This window comes from Erpetoichthys calabaricus, chromosome 2 (genome assembly GCF_900747795.2).
Source record: "Erpetoichthys calabaricus chromosome 2, fErpCal1.3, whole genome shotgun sequence".
NCBI lineage: Eukaryota > Metazoa > Chordata > Cladistia > Polypteriformes > Polypteridae > Erpetoichthys > Erpetoichthys calabaricus.
Window position 1 is genome coordinate 99030845 of NC_041395.2, and position 16959 is coordinate 99047803.

Sequence of the window (16959 nt, forward strand, 5' to 3'; positions counted from 1 at the left end):
TGTTAGCCGAAGAAGAAGAGGGGGGAGACGTGTCCGGAGGCAGGAGAAGAGGAGGAAAGTAAAGAGAGTGGAACTGAGGGTAGGAATTTTGAATGTTGGCAGTATGACTGGTAAGGGGAGAGAGTTAGCAGATATGATGGAGAGAAGGAAGGTTGATATATTGTGCGTGCAAGAGACTAAATGGAAGGGGAGTAAGGCCAGGTGGATCAGAGGTGGATTCAAATTGTTGTATCATGGTGTGGATGGGAAGAGAAATGGCATAGGGGTTATTCTGAAGGAACAGTGTGTCAAGAGTGTTTTGGAGGTGAGAAGAGTGTCAGACAGAGTAATGATTATGAAGCTGGAAATTGGAGGTGTGATGATGAATGTTGTTAGTGCATATGCCCCGCAAGTTGTGTGTGCGATGGAGGAGAAAGAAGATATTTGGAGTGAGTTGGATGAAGTGATGAACAGTGTACCCAAGGGACATAAAGTGGTGATTGGAGCGGATTTCAATGGACATGTTGGTGAAGGGCACAGAGGAGATGAGGAGGTGATGGATAGGTATGGTGTCAAGGAGAGGAATGAAGAAGGTCAGATGATAGGGGATTTTGCCAAAAGGATGGACAGGACTGTGGTTAATATGTATTTTAAGAAAAGGGAGGAACATAGGGTTACGTACAAGAGTGGAGGAAGATGCACACAGGTAGATTGCATCCTATGCAGAAGAATCAATTTGAAGGAGATTGAAGACTGCAAAGTGGTGGCAGGGGACAGCCTGTAGTTAAGCAGCACAGGATGGTGGGTCTGTAGGATGACGTTGGAGATCAAGAACAGGAAGAGAGTGAGGGCAGAGCCAAGGATCAAATGGTGGAATTTGAAAAAGGAACACTGCAAGGTTGAGTTTAGGGAGAAGGTGAGACAGGCACTGGGTGGTAGTGAAGAGTTACCAGACAGCTGGGAAACTACAGCAGAAGTAGTAAGGGTGAGAGCAAGAACAGTGCTTGGCGTGGCATCTGGACAAAGGAAGGAGGAAAAGGAGACCTGGTGGTGGAATGGGGAAGTACAGGAGAGTATACAGAGGAAGAAGCTGGCAAAGAAGAAGTGGGATAGTGTGAGATGCAGGAAGTAGACAAGAGTTCAAGGTGATAAGGCGCAAGGTGAAGAGAGAGGTGGCGAAGGCTAAAGAAAAGGCATATGATGAGTTGTATGAAAAGTTTGGACATTAAGGACGGAGAAAAGGACCCATACCAATTGGCTAGACAAAGGGACCGAGCTGGGAAAGATGTGCAGCAGGTTAGGGTGATAAAGGATAAAGATGGAAACGTACTCACAAGCGAGGAGAGTGTGTTGAGCAGATGGAAAGAATACTTTGAGAGGCTGATGAATGAAGAAAACGAGAGAGAGAAGAGGTTGGATGATGTAGAGATAGTGAATCAGGAAGTGCAACTGATTAGCAAGGAGGAAGTAAGGACAGCTATGAAGAGGATGAAAAATGGAAAGGATGTTGGTCCAGATAACATACCTGTGAAAGCATGGAGGTGTATAGGAGAGATGGCAGTGGAGTTTCTAACCAGATTGTTTAATGGAATCTTGGAAAGTGAGAGGATGCCTGAGGAATGCAGAAGAAGTGTACTGGTACCGATATTTAAGAATAAGGGGTATGTGCAGGACTGTAATAACTACAGGGGAATAAAATTGCTGAGCCACAGCATGAAGTTATGGGAAAGAGTAGTAGAAGCTAGGTTAAAAAGTGAGGCAATGATTAGTGAGCAGCAGTATGGTTTCATGCCAAGACAGAGAACCACAGATGTGATGTTTGCTCTGAGGATGTTGATGGAGAAGTATAGAGAAGGCCAGAAGAAGTTGCATTGCGTCTTTGTGGACCTGCAGAAAGCATATGACAGGGTGCCTCGACAGGAGCTGTGGTATTGTATGAGGAAGTCAAGAGTGGCAGAGAAGTATGTAAGAGTTGTACAGGATATGTACGAGGGAAGTGTGACAGTGGTGAGGTCTGCAGTAGGAGGGATGGGTGCATTCAAGGTGGAGGTGGGATTACATCAGGGATCGGCTCTGAGCCCTTTCTTATTTGCAATGTTGATGGGCAGGTTGACAGACGAGTTAAGACAGGAGTCCCCGTGGACTATGATGTTTGCTGATGACATTGTGATCTGTACAGATAGTAGGGAGCAGGTTGAGGAGACCCTGGAGAGGTGGAGATATGCTCTAGAGCCGGGGTACTCAATAGGCGGACTCCGGTCCGCATCCGGACCCAAATACGGTTAAATCTGGACCGACGCCAAAACAAACATGCAAATTTAATCATAATCCAAATGAGTTCTCAATGAAGTGCGCAATTGTGATTCCGCGCGATATATCTTTGAGGTTTCTACTCGGTTTGGTTGCTTCATCTATGTCCAATCACAGCAGTTGTAACAGTATCGTTCCCACTACTCCCCGCCTCCCCCCCCCCCCAATACTCGCTCGCTCATTCACGGCAGCCAGATTTATGTACCGGTCACGTGCTCTGGGTCAGGCCGGTGAACAGGCAGTCTCATCACTCGCAGGCAGTGCAAATTTCGATAACTGAATTTTTTTTTTGCTGACTGAAAGTGAAGATGGCTGGCTCAAGACAGTACATTGATAAGAAAAGAAAAGTTGATTTTGAAAACCGCGAATTTAAGAGTGAGTGGACAGAAAAATATGCGTTCGTGCTCCCCGTGGGAAGCAGAAAACCAATGTGTTTAATCTGCAACGAGACGGTAGCAATAATCAAAAGTGGTAATGTGAAACGCCATTATGAAACCAAGCATGCACATTTTGAACAAAATTACCCTCAGAACTCAGAGGTAAGGACCATAAAAATAAACCAGCTGAAATCATCATATGAAGCTACAAGCAGTGTAATAGTTAGATCAGCCACACAACAGGAGCGGGCAACAGAAGCCTCACTTAGAGTAGCATGGGTCCTGGGAAAAAACAAGAAACCCTTCTCTGATGCTGAAGTAGTCAAAGGGTGTATGAGTGAAGTGGTGACTGCTCTGTTTGAAGGGACTCAAAAGGATGAAATAATCCAGAAAATAAACCAAATACCCTGTTCTGATTCCACTGCTGCAAGACGAGCTGAAATACTCGCTGATGATTTGCTTGAACAACTTAGTTCTGCTATAAAAAAAGCCAAATTCATTTCATTGGCTGTGGATGAATCCACAGATATCACGGACAATGCACAACTCATGGTCTTTGTCAGATTTTTTGATGAAGAAAAGGGAGAATTTCATGAAGATGTTTTGGGTCTCACAAACCTCCATGGACACACAAGGGGGGATGATATCTATGAAGCAGTGACACAGATGCTTAGAGACAGAGCGATAGACCTGAAGCATGTTGTTTCCATTGCTACTGATGGCGCACCATGTATGATTGGGAAAGAGAGGGGATTAGTGTCACGCTTGAGAACTCACCACCCTGACCTCATGGCATACCACTGCATAATTCACCAGATGGTTTTGTGTGCCAGCCTTGGAGAAAGGTACTCAGAAGTAATGACAACAGTCATGAAACTAGTCAATTATCTGAGAGCATCCTCTGCTTTGCAACATCGTTTATTGCGCTCATTTCTAATAGAGGTGAATGCAACATTTGACGATTTGCTCCTTCACAACAATGTCCGGTGGCTTAGTAAAGGCAAGGTACTGGAGCGTTTTTGGGCACTGCGGAAAGAGCTGGAGACATTTCTGTTGGATCAGAAGAGTGCAAAAGCCAAACCGTTTGTGGATTTCATGAAGAATGACGAGAAAATGGAAATTGTTGCTTTTCTAACGGACATTACTTCCCATCTTAATGACCTTAATATGAAGCTCCAAGGCAAAAACAGCACAGTGTGTGACCTCATGTTAGCTGTCCGTGCTTTCCAGAGGAAGCTGGAGGTGTTCAAATGTGACTTACAGCAGGACCTGCTTCACTTCCCAAGACTTTTGGATCAGACTGCAGGAAAACATCACCATCACAGTTATGCTGAATTCCTGGACAAGCTGATTAAAAATTTCCAAACTCGCTTTGAAGATTTCCCTTTGGGAAAACAAGTCTTGCTGTGCATCGAAAATCCATTTCTTGTCAAAAATATTGCAGAATTCTCAAATGAAGCCACAAAAGTCTTCCAATGGGCCAGTGTTTTGCTGATGACATTGTGATCTGTAACGATAGTAGGGAGCAGGTTGAGGAGACCCTAGAGAGGTGGAGATATGCTCTAGAGAGGAGAGGAATGAAGGTCAGTAGGAACAATACAGAATACATGTGTGTAAATGACAGGGAGGTCAGTGGAATGGTGAGGATGCAGGGAGTAGAGTTGGCGAAGGTGAAGGAGTTTAAATACTTGGGATCAACAGTACAGAGTAATGGGGATTGTGGAAGGGAGGTGAAAAAGAGAGTGCAGAAAGGGTGGAATGGAGAAGAGTGTCATGAGTAATTTGTGTTAGACGGATATCAGCAAGAGTGAAAGGGAAATTCTACAGGACGGTAGTGAGGCCAGTTATGTTATATGGGTTGGAGACGGTGGCACTGACCAGAAAGCAGGAGACAGAGCTGGAGATAGCAGAGTTAAAGATGCTAAGATTTGCATTGGGTGTGACAAGATGGATAGGATTAGAAATGAGGACATTAGAGGGTCAGCTCAGGTGGGACGGTTGGGAGACAAAGTCAGAGAGGTGAGATTGCGTTGGTTTGGACATGTGCAGAGGAGAGATCCTGAGCGTATGGGGAGAAGGATGCTAAGTATAGAGCTACCAGGGAAGAGGAAAAGAGGAAGGCCTAAGAGAAGGTTTTTGGATGTGGTGAGAGGGGACATGCAGGTGATGGGTGTAACAGAACAAGATGCGGAAGAAGATGATCCACTGTGGCAAGCCCTAACAGGAGTAACCGAAAGAAGAAGACTAAACTGCTAGTACGTAGACTTATTTTATTCATTTGAAAAAAATCCTAGTCACCTATTATAAATCAGTAGGAAAGTATTCTTCTATATTATCTTAAACTGGCAAAAAATGAAATTCTCTTTAAAGAGGAACTGTTTAAAATTCTTTCAAAATATGCCAAGAATTCATCAATACAATTTTAAAACAAGCAAGGCAGGCCTATGATTAACTCTTACACTATTAGTTGCTTTATCAAATATAAAAGACTATTTTAGATGGGGCTCCTATTCATGTGGCTCTCTTTTTTTCCTTGGAGTGGGAAATATATTGTGATTCAATGAATGAATGAATTAAAAAAAAATCATAACAGTTAACCAGCCAAGTTTTAGGAATATTGTATTTGTGCACATTTAACACTACCCATGTCCTAAAAAATGCAATCCATTTAGTGTGACAGCATTGTGTGATTTTAAGGTCACTTGGGGTTTATTCTCATCTTCTGAAACTGGAGTGAAACCAGAGACCAGGAGAATGTTGTAAGGCTCTATAATAATCTAAAATAAATTAAGTTTAGTAATATGTTGCCTTTTCAGTAGAACCATGTCCCAGGCACATGCTAAAAGCAACTGTAAAAAGATGAATACCCTAGTGTATGCCCAAAAAAAATTCCAAACTCAAGGACACAGAAAATTTGTGGCTTGATTTAAAAATGTAGGTTATACTAATGATGTTACTGCCAACCAGTGTTTAAAGCTGGTAGACACCTATCAAAAAAGGCCTAAACTTTTAAGTGTCTCCCAAATATTAATGTGGGGTACCTAAATACTTCTGCAACAAAAACTATTTATTCCATAGCACAATTTCATAAAAGGCATTTAGTTCAAAGTGCTTTACAAGATGTCAAAGAAAAAAATTACAAAAAAAAAAAGAAAGAAAAGCAGCCCATTAAAATAATTAGGTAAATAAATTAATAAATGAAATACCAAAAATAGTAAAGAAGAATAAATCAATAGGAATTTAAATAATACAGATACACAAGTAATAGATAAAGTAGGGTCCTTAATTATGGATTTGCTTTTAAGCCTCTCATGATTATAATAAGTCCAATGCTCTGGTCAGATGGCCAGAAAGGTGGAAATATGAAGGAGGAAAAAATCTGTATGTGTTCCTTAGGAAAGAGTCGAACTTGCATTCTTAATTTTTTTTCACATGAAGATAACTGTTGACGAATGAACTTACTAATTTTGTATTTATGTCTGCATGCAAGTTTGCAGTAAAAATATATGCTGGTACAAGATTTATAGGAATCATTCATAATCTAGCAATGCTTGAAACCAGCTGAAGGGTAAATGCTTTTGCACAGGACTATTTTTAACTAAACCAATAGTTATACCAATATAAGTCTCATCATATAATGGACGTGCCTCTGACTGTGTAGGAAATGTGTCTGGAGTCTAGATGGGTAGGCTTGACCTCAACCTGGTTTGCAGATTGTTTATGTTCTGTCTACAGGTCATGCACATTCAACCCATGCTCCATATGCATTGCCATTTGCCTGCTCTGATTACCCCATAATATTATGCTGATAAGTTACTCTATACTGACCTCATGTGAGTATCTTTTTAGTGCTCCCTGTGATGGACTGGTATCCCAGTCAAGTTTAGTTCCCACCTGATGTTTGATGCTGCTTGGATTGATTCCATCACACTGCAACCATAAATTTGATTAAACACTCTTGAAAATCAATGGGCAGATGTTGCAGCTGAAGGAATGAATCTTCCAGTGACATATTATCTGCTGTATGTTTTTCCTAGATCAGCCAATGGATATAATAGGCTTATTAATATCTTTGACAGTTTTGTAACTTTTCTTGTTTTCAGTATAATAGTAATAATTCTTTATATCTCACTTGTCCAAACACTTCCACACAGGGAGGACCTTGGACATGAACCAATGATCTCCTTACTGTGAGGCAGTATAAGCACATCTTATACAACACTGCTACCTAACAATCATTTTTATCTGCAATGGTCTATTTGTCTAAAAATCACAGCCTATTTATACTATTTTCCAAGCACATACACCTGATGAAGCCTGAACAACCAAAATATCAGGCTTTTAACACTTGTTAGTATGAAATTTACCTTAAGCATTTTCTTTTTTTAAATTGCTGGAAGCATGTTTGCAGATGCTTCCACTAATTGTGGTTCAGCCATTTACCCAGTGTAAGGGGGCAATCCTAATTGAACAGAGAGACTTTAGATGCCAGTTTCTCCATCAATACCCATACCTACTTTGTTCAATGCAATAGCTGACAGAACCTGTTTAAACAGCTTTGAGTGTGAAGCAGGAAGCAACCCTAAATGAGGTTTCGGGCCAATGCAGATTGCACTCATGAACACACCCATGTTTACTTACACAGGACCTCTGTCAGTTGTAGGAGAAAAAAATATTAGTCTGAGAAAAACACTTGCAGATATGAGGAGAATGTACAAACTCTACACAGACTAGCTCGGCATGGGACTGAAGTCTCCTGCCAGTGTAAAGCAGCAGCAGCTCTAATTCTTGATATTTAATTTTGTATCATCAAAACTTAATTTTTTGTCAAAAACATGCAAAACATTCTGAAAATTAGCAACCTGGGAGAATACTTTTTTTAGATCAGAGTTTATAAGGTATAAAATGAGTGATGCAATTACTTAAGACTTATATGGTTTAAAATGACAACTAAACATAAAATACAATATTTTTCTTTACATCCTGTTGATATTTCCATGACTTCCTGTTTCTGTTGCACTTAAGACTAAAAGGAAACTGATCTTGCTGTACTTTTACCATGTAATTTTTTTTTTAAATGAATATCAATGTCATTTCAGAATAATGTACCTGTTAAAATGTCTGTGCTTTATTCAGATATTGTCTGATTGGTTGTTGTGCCACAGTTTAAAAAAGCAGGTGAAAATGGCTCATAAAATAATGAAACATTACAACACACAACCTAGACTCAATTCAAAGTACATATACTACTGAATACCCTTGTAACAGTTTCACTTTAAATTTTATTACTCACTATGCTTAATCAGATAAATAACTTACAGCACTGCTTAAACATTTTTCTTTACAATTTTATAGTTTAGTTACTGCATTTAACCTTGGGTGATCTTCCCTTTTTTTACTTGCATTACATACAAACTCAGGAAACAAACCACAATGTTCTTTGAGCCGCTTTTTAAATAATTGTTAAAGCGATAATTACACAAGATATCATCATTAATATGACCACCTCTGTACCTTTCCATAAGTTTATATTTCCATTTAGATATCAAATGAATTACTTTCATGCTTTCAAGAATTTTCTGTTATAGCCACCACCTAATGTATATTTTACTTTTATAATAAAATACCACACATTATTTAACCACTGGTTGAAAATCTTATCCTTCAGGAAAGAAGAATAAAAAAAGAATACATTTCCATGTATTGCTAAGTTAAGGAAAGTAACAAAGGCTTTAAGGTTTAGATGGAACAATTACAGAACAAATGCATCAGTCTGGTTAGATAGAAATCAAACATGATGTTATTTAGAAAAACGGATCATATAGAAATGAGGTTTAAATACTGTGTAGGTTTGTTCTGTCCACCTTCTTTTATGTCAAGGAAGAATTCAAACTGAAAGCAAGTGACAAAAGTCTGCAGCCAGTCACGACGTACAGGAGCTAAGGCACAACACATAAGCCTGCTATAGGGCTAATAACTCTCACTTGACTCCCTGCTTCTTATATTTTACTACCTTCAGAAGCCCTCCAATAGGACTCTGAAAAGATGTGGGCACTCTTAACCCAGTGACTACATTGCTCTCATAGTTCAAGATGGTTGCTGCCTGTATGGATTAAGTTAGAAAAAAAATGAAAGGATGGCAGTATACAAAGAAAATTCTTCTCACCATAGGACAATAATATACAGTCATATGAAAAAGTTTGGGAACCCCTCTCAGCCTGCATAATAATTTACTCTACTTTCAACAAAAAAGACAACAGTGGTATGTCTTTCATTTCCTAGGAACATCTGAGTATTGGGGTGTTTTCTGAACAAAGATTTTTAGTGAAGCAGTATTTAGTTATATGAAATTAAATGAAATGTGAAAAACTGGCTGTGCAAAAATTTGGGTACCCTTGTAATTTTGCTGATTTGAATGCATGTAACTGCTCAATACTGATTACTTACAACACCAAATTGGTTGGATTAGCTCATTAAGCCTTGAACTTCATAGACAGGTGTGTTCAATCATGAGAAAAGGTATTTAAGGTGGTCAATTGCAAGTTGTGCTTCCCTTTGACTCTCCTCTGAAGAGTGACAGCATGGGATCCTCATAGCAACTCTCAAAAGATCTGAAAACAAAGATTGTTCAGTATCATGGTTTAGGGGAAGGCTACAAAAAGCTATCTCAGATGTTTAAACTGTCAGTTTCAACTGTAAGGAATGAAATTAGGAAATGGAAGGCCACAGTTGCTGTTAAACCCAAGTCTAGCAGGCCAAGAAAAATACAGGAGTGGAATACGTGCAGGATTGTGAGAATGGTTACTGACAACCCACAGATCACCTCCAAAGACCTGCAAGAACATCTTGCTGCAGATGTTGTATCTGTACACTGTTCTACAATTCGGCGCAATTTGCACAAAGAACATCTGTATGGCAAGGTGATGAGAAAGAAGCCCTTTCTGCACTCACGCCACAAACAGAGTCGCTTGTTGTATGCAAATGCTCATTTAGACAAGCCAGATTCATTTTGGAACAAAGTGCTTTGGACTGATGAGACAAAAATTGAGTTATTTGGTCATAACAAAAAGCGCTTTGCATGGCAGAAGAAGAACACCGCATTCCAAGAAAGTTATGCAGGGGTTGGATATTCCAACAAGACAATGACCCAAAACACAGTTCGAAATCTACAAAGGCATTCATGCAGAGGGAGAAGTACAATGTTCTGGAATGGCCGTCACAGTCCCCTTACTTGAATATCATCGAAAATCTATGGGATGATTTGAAGCAGGCTGTCCATGCTCGGAAGCCATCAAATTTGGAGAGATTTTGTATGGAAGAATGGTCAAAAATACCTTCATTCAGAATCCAGACACTCAGCAAAGGATATAGGAGGCATCTAGAGGCTGTTATATTTGGAAAAGGAGGCTCAACTAAGTACTGATGTAATATCTCTGTTGGGGTGCCCAAATTTATGTACCGGTCTAATTTTGTTATGATGCATATTGCATATTTTCTGTTAATCCAATAAACTTAATGTCACTGCTGAAATACTACTGTTCCCATAAGGCATGTCATATATTAAAAGGAAGTTGCTACTTTGAAAGCTCAGCCAATGATAAACAAAAATCCAGAGAATTAAGAGGGTTCCCAAACTTTTTCATATGACTGTATTTATTCTTTTTTCAAAGCTGCACAATTTCATAATTATTATAAAACATCCATTCTTCTTACCACCCATGCCTGCTTAATCCAATTTACAGAAAGCACTTTTTGAATTTCTTATATATAAAAACATATTAAAAACCATATCTGTCAGCTGGTCTCATTATTTCCGATGTAACAATACTTCTGAATACAATAAAGTAACATATACATATGCAGCATTTGTCATTGCTACATATTCGATTTTGTATAATGGTATGGAATATGGATATTGTCATATTGTTATTCAGGGATCTCCAGCCCTAGTCCTGAAGGGCTATAGTGGCTAGAGCTTTGTGAACCAATAGATCACCACATTAGAAGCCAGTTCCTGCTATTGTAAGTAGTTATTTAATTCTTAGCCTCATTAACATTCTTATCCTTCCTTTTCAGGCATTTCTGATTGCCTAGTTGTTGTTCATGTAGAATTGGCACATTTTTCCCTTTTCTGTGTGGGTTTTCTTCCATGCGCTCCTATTTTCATCCAACATTACAAAAGACATGCTTGTTAAGTTGACTGGTGAATCCAAACTGACCCTCTGTTAATACAAGTGTGGGTGTGTATGTGTGCAAGTAGGCCTGCAAAGGCTGGCATCCTGCCTAACGTCCACAGCTGTTAGGGTACGCTCCAAGCCTACATGACATTGATTTTGTGGATATGAAAGTAGCATGTTGTTTCATTATGCTCCTTAATGCTGAAGTGCCATGGTGGCATAATGGTTAAAATTACTATTTAATGGACTACATACCCTTGGTTCTAATCTTGTATCAGTTGTCTATGTGGAGTAGCTCATTCTTACCTTACCTGCATGGGGTTTTCATCTCATGCTCTATGTGTTTTAGGTTAATTGAATATTATAACCTTGCCCTGTGGGTTTACGTATGTATAGGATATTTACCTATGATGTATTGGGGCCTATAACCCCCACTGTCATTTTGAGTAGTTATGATACTTAGAAATACAGTCAAAATTTAAAGATTAAAAAAAGTTTTCAGTACTAATGATTCTTAACTCTTCACATTAAAGCATTCTATGTAAGACCATCCTTCCATATTCCAAAACTCCTTACTCTGAGCAGGGCTATGGGTAAGCAGCAGCCGATCCTAGCAAGCATTGGCTTCAATGCAAGAACAATCCCTAGACAGGGTGCTAACTTATTACAGGGTGAACACCCACACATATCAGGGGCCAAAGTAGCACTGCCAGTCCTCCAAGTCTGCATGTCTTTGGACTACGGAAGGAAACCTGGGCACACGGAGGAAACCTAGGTTGATACAGGGAAAACATGCATATTCAACACAGGGAGGGCCTGGGACTTAACCCCCAGTCTCTTTGCTGTGAAGCTGTGGCCCCCTTGTACCATAACCCAGTGCTTCAGTGAAGGAGGGGAAAAAAAAAAACGAAGTGGTGGGGGGAAAAGTTTCTACATTGTATAAAAGAGACGTGCGAAGAACAAAAGGAAGGATTCATATCAAAAAATATTTATCATATATGATTTACAATTTCTTAAAAGATGCATTGCTTAATACGTGTTCAGATTCAGCACTGCTAAATCTGACTAGCCATGTGACATTTGCTTTTACCATTTACTTTCATGACCTTTTGGTAAAGCTTTTTAAATGCTACCTTTAGAACAATGGAATGATGTAAATGTGGAGCTAGAAAAATAGAACCTGTATTGTGAATCTGATATTGTAATATTACTTTAAATACATTCTTCTTAAGCTATTACTGCTTTGTTTGTCTTTCATGTTTCTGTTGCGCAGGGCAGATGGTGGATTAGCCCCAAGCTAGTAAACCTCAGTTAGTATTACCATATATGGATGACATGAGTTTATTTTATTTTATTTTTTTTACCAACTTTACCCGAGTAAATGTTTGAAGCAGGTATGAACTGTGTGATGTAACTGTAACTTTGGACATACCGTAAAAAATAAAAGTGTGTGGGGAAAGATACAGAATATTTCAAAGCTTTGTTTAAATCTATCACTATAATATACTTTATGGTGGACCTTCTTTTAATTTAAGCAATATCCATGGAAAGCAAACAACTCAAACAAAATGTTGATTTAAGGATTTGATGAGATCCGTGCACCTCAAGCCACTCTAATTGTGGCAGAGAAGCGTGAAATTTACACGAACAGTATTACACACCCTGTACATATACTTAATCAGTTTTTCACTATTACATATTTTAAACCATATCAGAAGGAAAAACACCAGTAACATTTTTCAAAACTCAAGGTAGAGCAAGTCCATTTTTGAATTGTATCTCCAAAAATACAAAGTAAAGAAATCTCTTTCTTAATGAGACATAGTTTATTAGTCGTAATCTGCTCCTTCAAGATTTATAACCTTTCAAGAGATTCTTTAAATCATTCTTTCCAAAAACATTATGTAATCTGCTCTTATAGCACCACCTATTAAAACTGGAGAAGCAATGTGTCACATTTTACTTTAAAGAATAAGTATTATTACATTTTATATTGATCCTAGACATTTATTCAAACATCACATAATGCTTTTGTGGACACCTGTCTCTTAGAAACCCTAACCTAGCTGGTTTTCTGGGTGTGTCTAGTAACTTTCAAACTTGAATCAAACGCTCGACTAAAAACATTTAGTACAATTGCCTAGTGCCGGTTAATCAAAGGATTTTTTAAAATATGAAAAATTACTTACCTTTAACCATTTTTAGAAATGACGTGACTTGCAGTTTGTACTCACTTAGGAGAATTAACATGCCCAAGACATTTCTCTTTAAAACCATGTGCAACACTTAATATTTCATAGTATTAAAAGAGATAATGGTGTAAAATGATAAGTGGCTTGATGTGAAACAGTTGTTATATAATATATATTGCCATTTTAATAGGAGATAAAATTTAAAACTATAGATGTATTAAATAGATTAGACAGACATATAAGCACAAAAATGTCTTCATTTGATAATGAACTTTGTATTAAAGTATGTGGGAATAGCAATCATCTTCTCTATCAATGTGAAGACAAAGCCTGGAAGGAGATGACAATTTATCAATGGTAATTCTGCATTAAAGGCCTGTATGACACAGCATCGCCAGATATTGAGCAAAAATGTAAAAATAAGTTAAATTACAAAGGGAAGATTATTATAATGTTTGTAACAACCCTTGGCTTTGTTTTCATAAGCATTTTTTCCTCAATTTTACATTATATGCCTAACGAAATTACTTATTCTGAAAAGAAAATATTGCTTCCTGTAGTTTGTGGAATTTCCTTTGTGCTGGGTGCTGCAAGCCTATTTCCAGCGAATGAACTGGAACAATTAGCCCTGCAGTGTTCCCTACACCTTTGGGTATATGTATACATATCCAACCTAAACTTTTCAGTTTAACAATTGTACATGAAGTTCATTGCCCATATTAAAATGGCAAACATCTGCAGTTGTTTTTGTTTAGTCTTTCTAGTTGATGCCAGTGCCATTTGTACCTATAAAACTAGCCACAGTAACTTGGGAGTTAAATAAACAAATAAATAATCTTTATTATTCCCCCATCAATGAGGAGGACCATGTCACCAAGGAAGCCTGTTTGTATTCCTTTCAATTTGTGCAAAAAAGCAAATGGTATGATGCTCCTGTTTCAAGGAAGAGCAGAGTCCTGGTACGGAAAGAACAGGTATGTCTATAGAAAATTATTTTTGTCAATTATTTTCTGGCCTATGCTGACCAGAAATCACCTGGCCACATGGTAGTTAGCATTGCTACCAGATGTGCAGTGTGTGGTTCAAGTCATGCAGTGTGTCTAGCCTGCATATTCTTTCCATGTTGTTGAGGCTTGTCAACTGTCATTACAAAGTTGTTTGATTCTAAACTTGAGGTGTTGCCATTTCAATATAGGCAGTACTACAGCCAATATATTTCCCAGTAGGTGGTTGTGAGGCTCTCATCACTTTTAAATCTCTTTGGTTGTACTTTGACAGATGATGATGTCAGAGGGTATCACAATGACCTGATGCCAATCGAGTCAAGCAATGTACCAGCATCCTATTGCTTTATTGATTTTTTTTTTTTGTGATATAAAACGTGCATGAACGTTTCATAGAGAGAAAGAGAGAGATATTAGTTAATTTATTTATAGTAATGTTATAATATGTTTTATAGTCTCACCAGAATTTTTCATGATAAAAAAAAAACACCACTGCAATTTACCAATATCGACTGTTGCACAAAGTAAAATTACCCAATGAGCAAATGTAATGAACATTTCTTTTACTTAACTCTTTAATTAACCCATACCCATTATCATTAAGCAGTAAAGTATACCAATGTAAATATTTTTGGAGAATCAGTTGGTCTAGCCTTCATACTCAAATGAAAGGTTGCTACTGTAAACGAATTGGATGCTGCTGCGAACAGGGCGTCAGAATTTTACTTGTTCTTGCTTTTGTTTTGTTAATAATATGCTCGGTCTTAACAGAGTAAAAATTGATACTTTTTCTGGAAAAAAAAATACCAGAGGGCAAACAAACAGTAAATATCACTTTTTAGCTATACAGAAAATAGTTATTTGCATCTGTCTACTTGTGATTCTCCCAGGTAAGCACTCTGGAAAACCACCGCCCCTAAGACCCCCACCCCCATAGCGCCGCCACCTCTATCTACTGAGATTATTATCTCTAGAGATCTTAGAAGTTACTACTGTAGGTAGGAAATCCAACCACGCTAGTGATGAGTTATTCAACTCTACAATAGTTGAGTGAACAGGATAAGATGACTTAATTTTGGTGCTAATTTGTTGACCCAATGTAAATGCATTTTAAAGTAAACGCAACTTGTGTGTTAGGTTTTTAAACCTTTCTCTTTAGTGGTAATTTGTGTCGTTTGACTTTCCTTCCCTTCAAATTTTGTGTTTGTTTACTTCTACAAGGATGTAGTAATTATTTGGTTTTAATTTTCTCACAGATCCTTTGTGCCTCTTCATGCCTTCTCATTCTCAGACGCACTTAATCTATATACTGTAAATTAATCTCCTTACCATAACTAAATAAACTTAAAATTACCTAAATTACTTTGGTCGGATTATCGCGAGTGCCTACTGTTTCCCCGAGTCATATACAACAAATTCCGATGTCCGGTACCGCAAAAGACAGAGACCACTTAGAGATAAAATAATTATAAAAAAATAAAATAACTTATTTCAAGCAAAACAAAACAAGCAAACAAGCCATCTAAATACCGTCATGTACTCCTTTATGTCGATAACCAGTCAAAGTAGGGCTCAGTCAAACCAGAAATACAGCACCGTGAACGAAATCCAAAATTCAACATCTTCAAACTTTTTGAAAGTTAATGAAAAGTACCCACCTCGTCTTCGTCAGCAGCGGCGCTCATGATGACTGAGGGTTCAGTTCCATACATTCATATACCGTGATCGGTTTTGTCCCGTCGAGTAAATCTTTTTAGATACTGTCGAGTATGCAGCACTCACTTCCGCGTGCACCTGAGGAGGTTTAGCCCAGGCTTCCTTCGGTCGGTAGGTGGGCGGGCATGCGCGTCCGCGCGCTCACCTGAGCTCCGCCGCTCGCAACTTAATAAAAGGAGTCGCTTTAGCGCGCTGTTTCCTGCGCGTACTGCACACCCACGCAGAACTGAAATTCGGCGTCTTGTAAACGAAACTTGGTTTTGAAACTTTTTTTCGTTGTCATGGGAACTTGTAAATTTCTTACAGTCACGTGCATCAAAAACTTATGAAAACACAAATGTTTGGAAAAAAACGGGTGAGCTCAACGCCGGTCAATTTCGTTTTGAATGATAACGAGAAAATAGTCTAATCGAGGTAGAAAAGTCTCCGAGTTGCTGTTTCGGATTTACAGCGTTGCCTTTTACTCCAGAAGCTACTGCGCTTTCTATGAATCTGACTCAAACATTTGTGTGGCATTTGCCTTTAAGCAACATCCTTCACAGCCACAGTGTCCTTAGATTCATTTTGTTTTAAACGAACAGCCGGCACCCGCCATGCTTCCTCCCATCATATTCTTAAACATATTTGACATAACTAAGTTTAGGTCCTCAGTGTCCAGGAATTGCCACAAGGTAGTGAGCATTCAACCCCCAGGGCGCCAGGCCTTTACAAGTCACACTCACACACTGGGCAGTTTAAATTCTTCGTTTAACATACACAGATCAGCCATTAAAACTACATAGGCCTACCTAATATTATGTAGGTCGTCCTTTGACCCATCAAGGTGTGGACTCAATAAGACCTCTGATGGTGCTCTGTGGTTGGATTCTACTTGTTTTTCCAGCACATTTCACACTTGCTCGATCAGATTGATATCTGGGGAATTTGGAGGTCAAATCAACACCTTGAAGTGTTTGTTATGTTCCTCAAACCATTTTTAAGCAGTTTTTTGCATTATCCTTCTGATAGAGGACTCTGCCATCAGGGAATACCACTGCCATGAAGAGATGTATGTGGTCTGCAACAATCTTTAGGTACTGTAGGTGGCATGTGTCAAAGTAACTTTCACATGAATGCCAGAACTCAAGGTTTCCCAACAGAACATTGCCCAGTGCATCACACTGCCTTTGTCAGCTTGCCAACTTCTCATAGTGCATCCTGCTGC

At 38.7% G+C, this 16959-nt stretch overlaps 1 protein-coding gene across 1 annotated transcript in view; it reads right to left on the reverse strand.

The window, feature by feature from the left end:
* LOC114646171 (anoctamin-9) overlaps positions 1 to 16010 on the reverse strand; it is a 93785-nt gene extending 77775 nt beyond the window's left edge. The window contains exon 1 of the mRNA XM_028794200.2: positions 15698 to 16010. Coding sequence (XP_028650033.1) covers positions 15698 to 15751 — 54 coding nt within the window. The 5' untranslated portion in view covers positions 15752 to 16010. The remainder of the gene's footprint in view (positions 1 to 15697) is intronic.
* Positions 16011 to 16959: the final 949 nt, after the last annotated feature.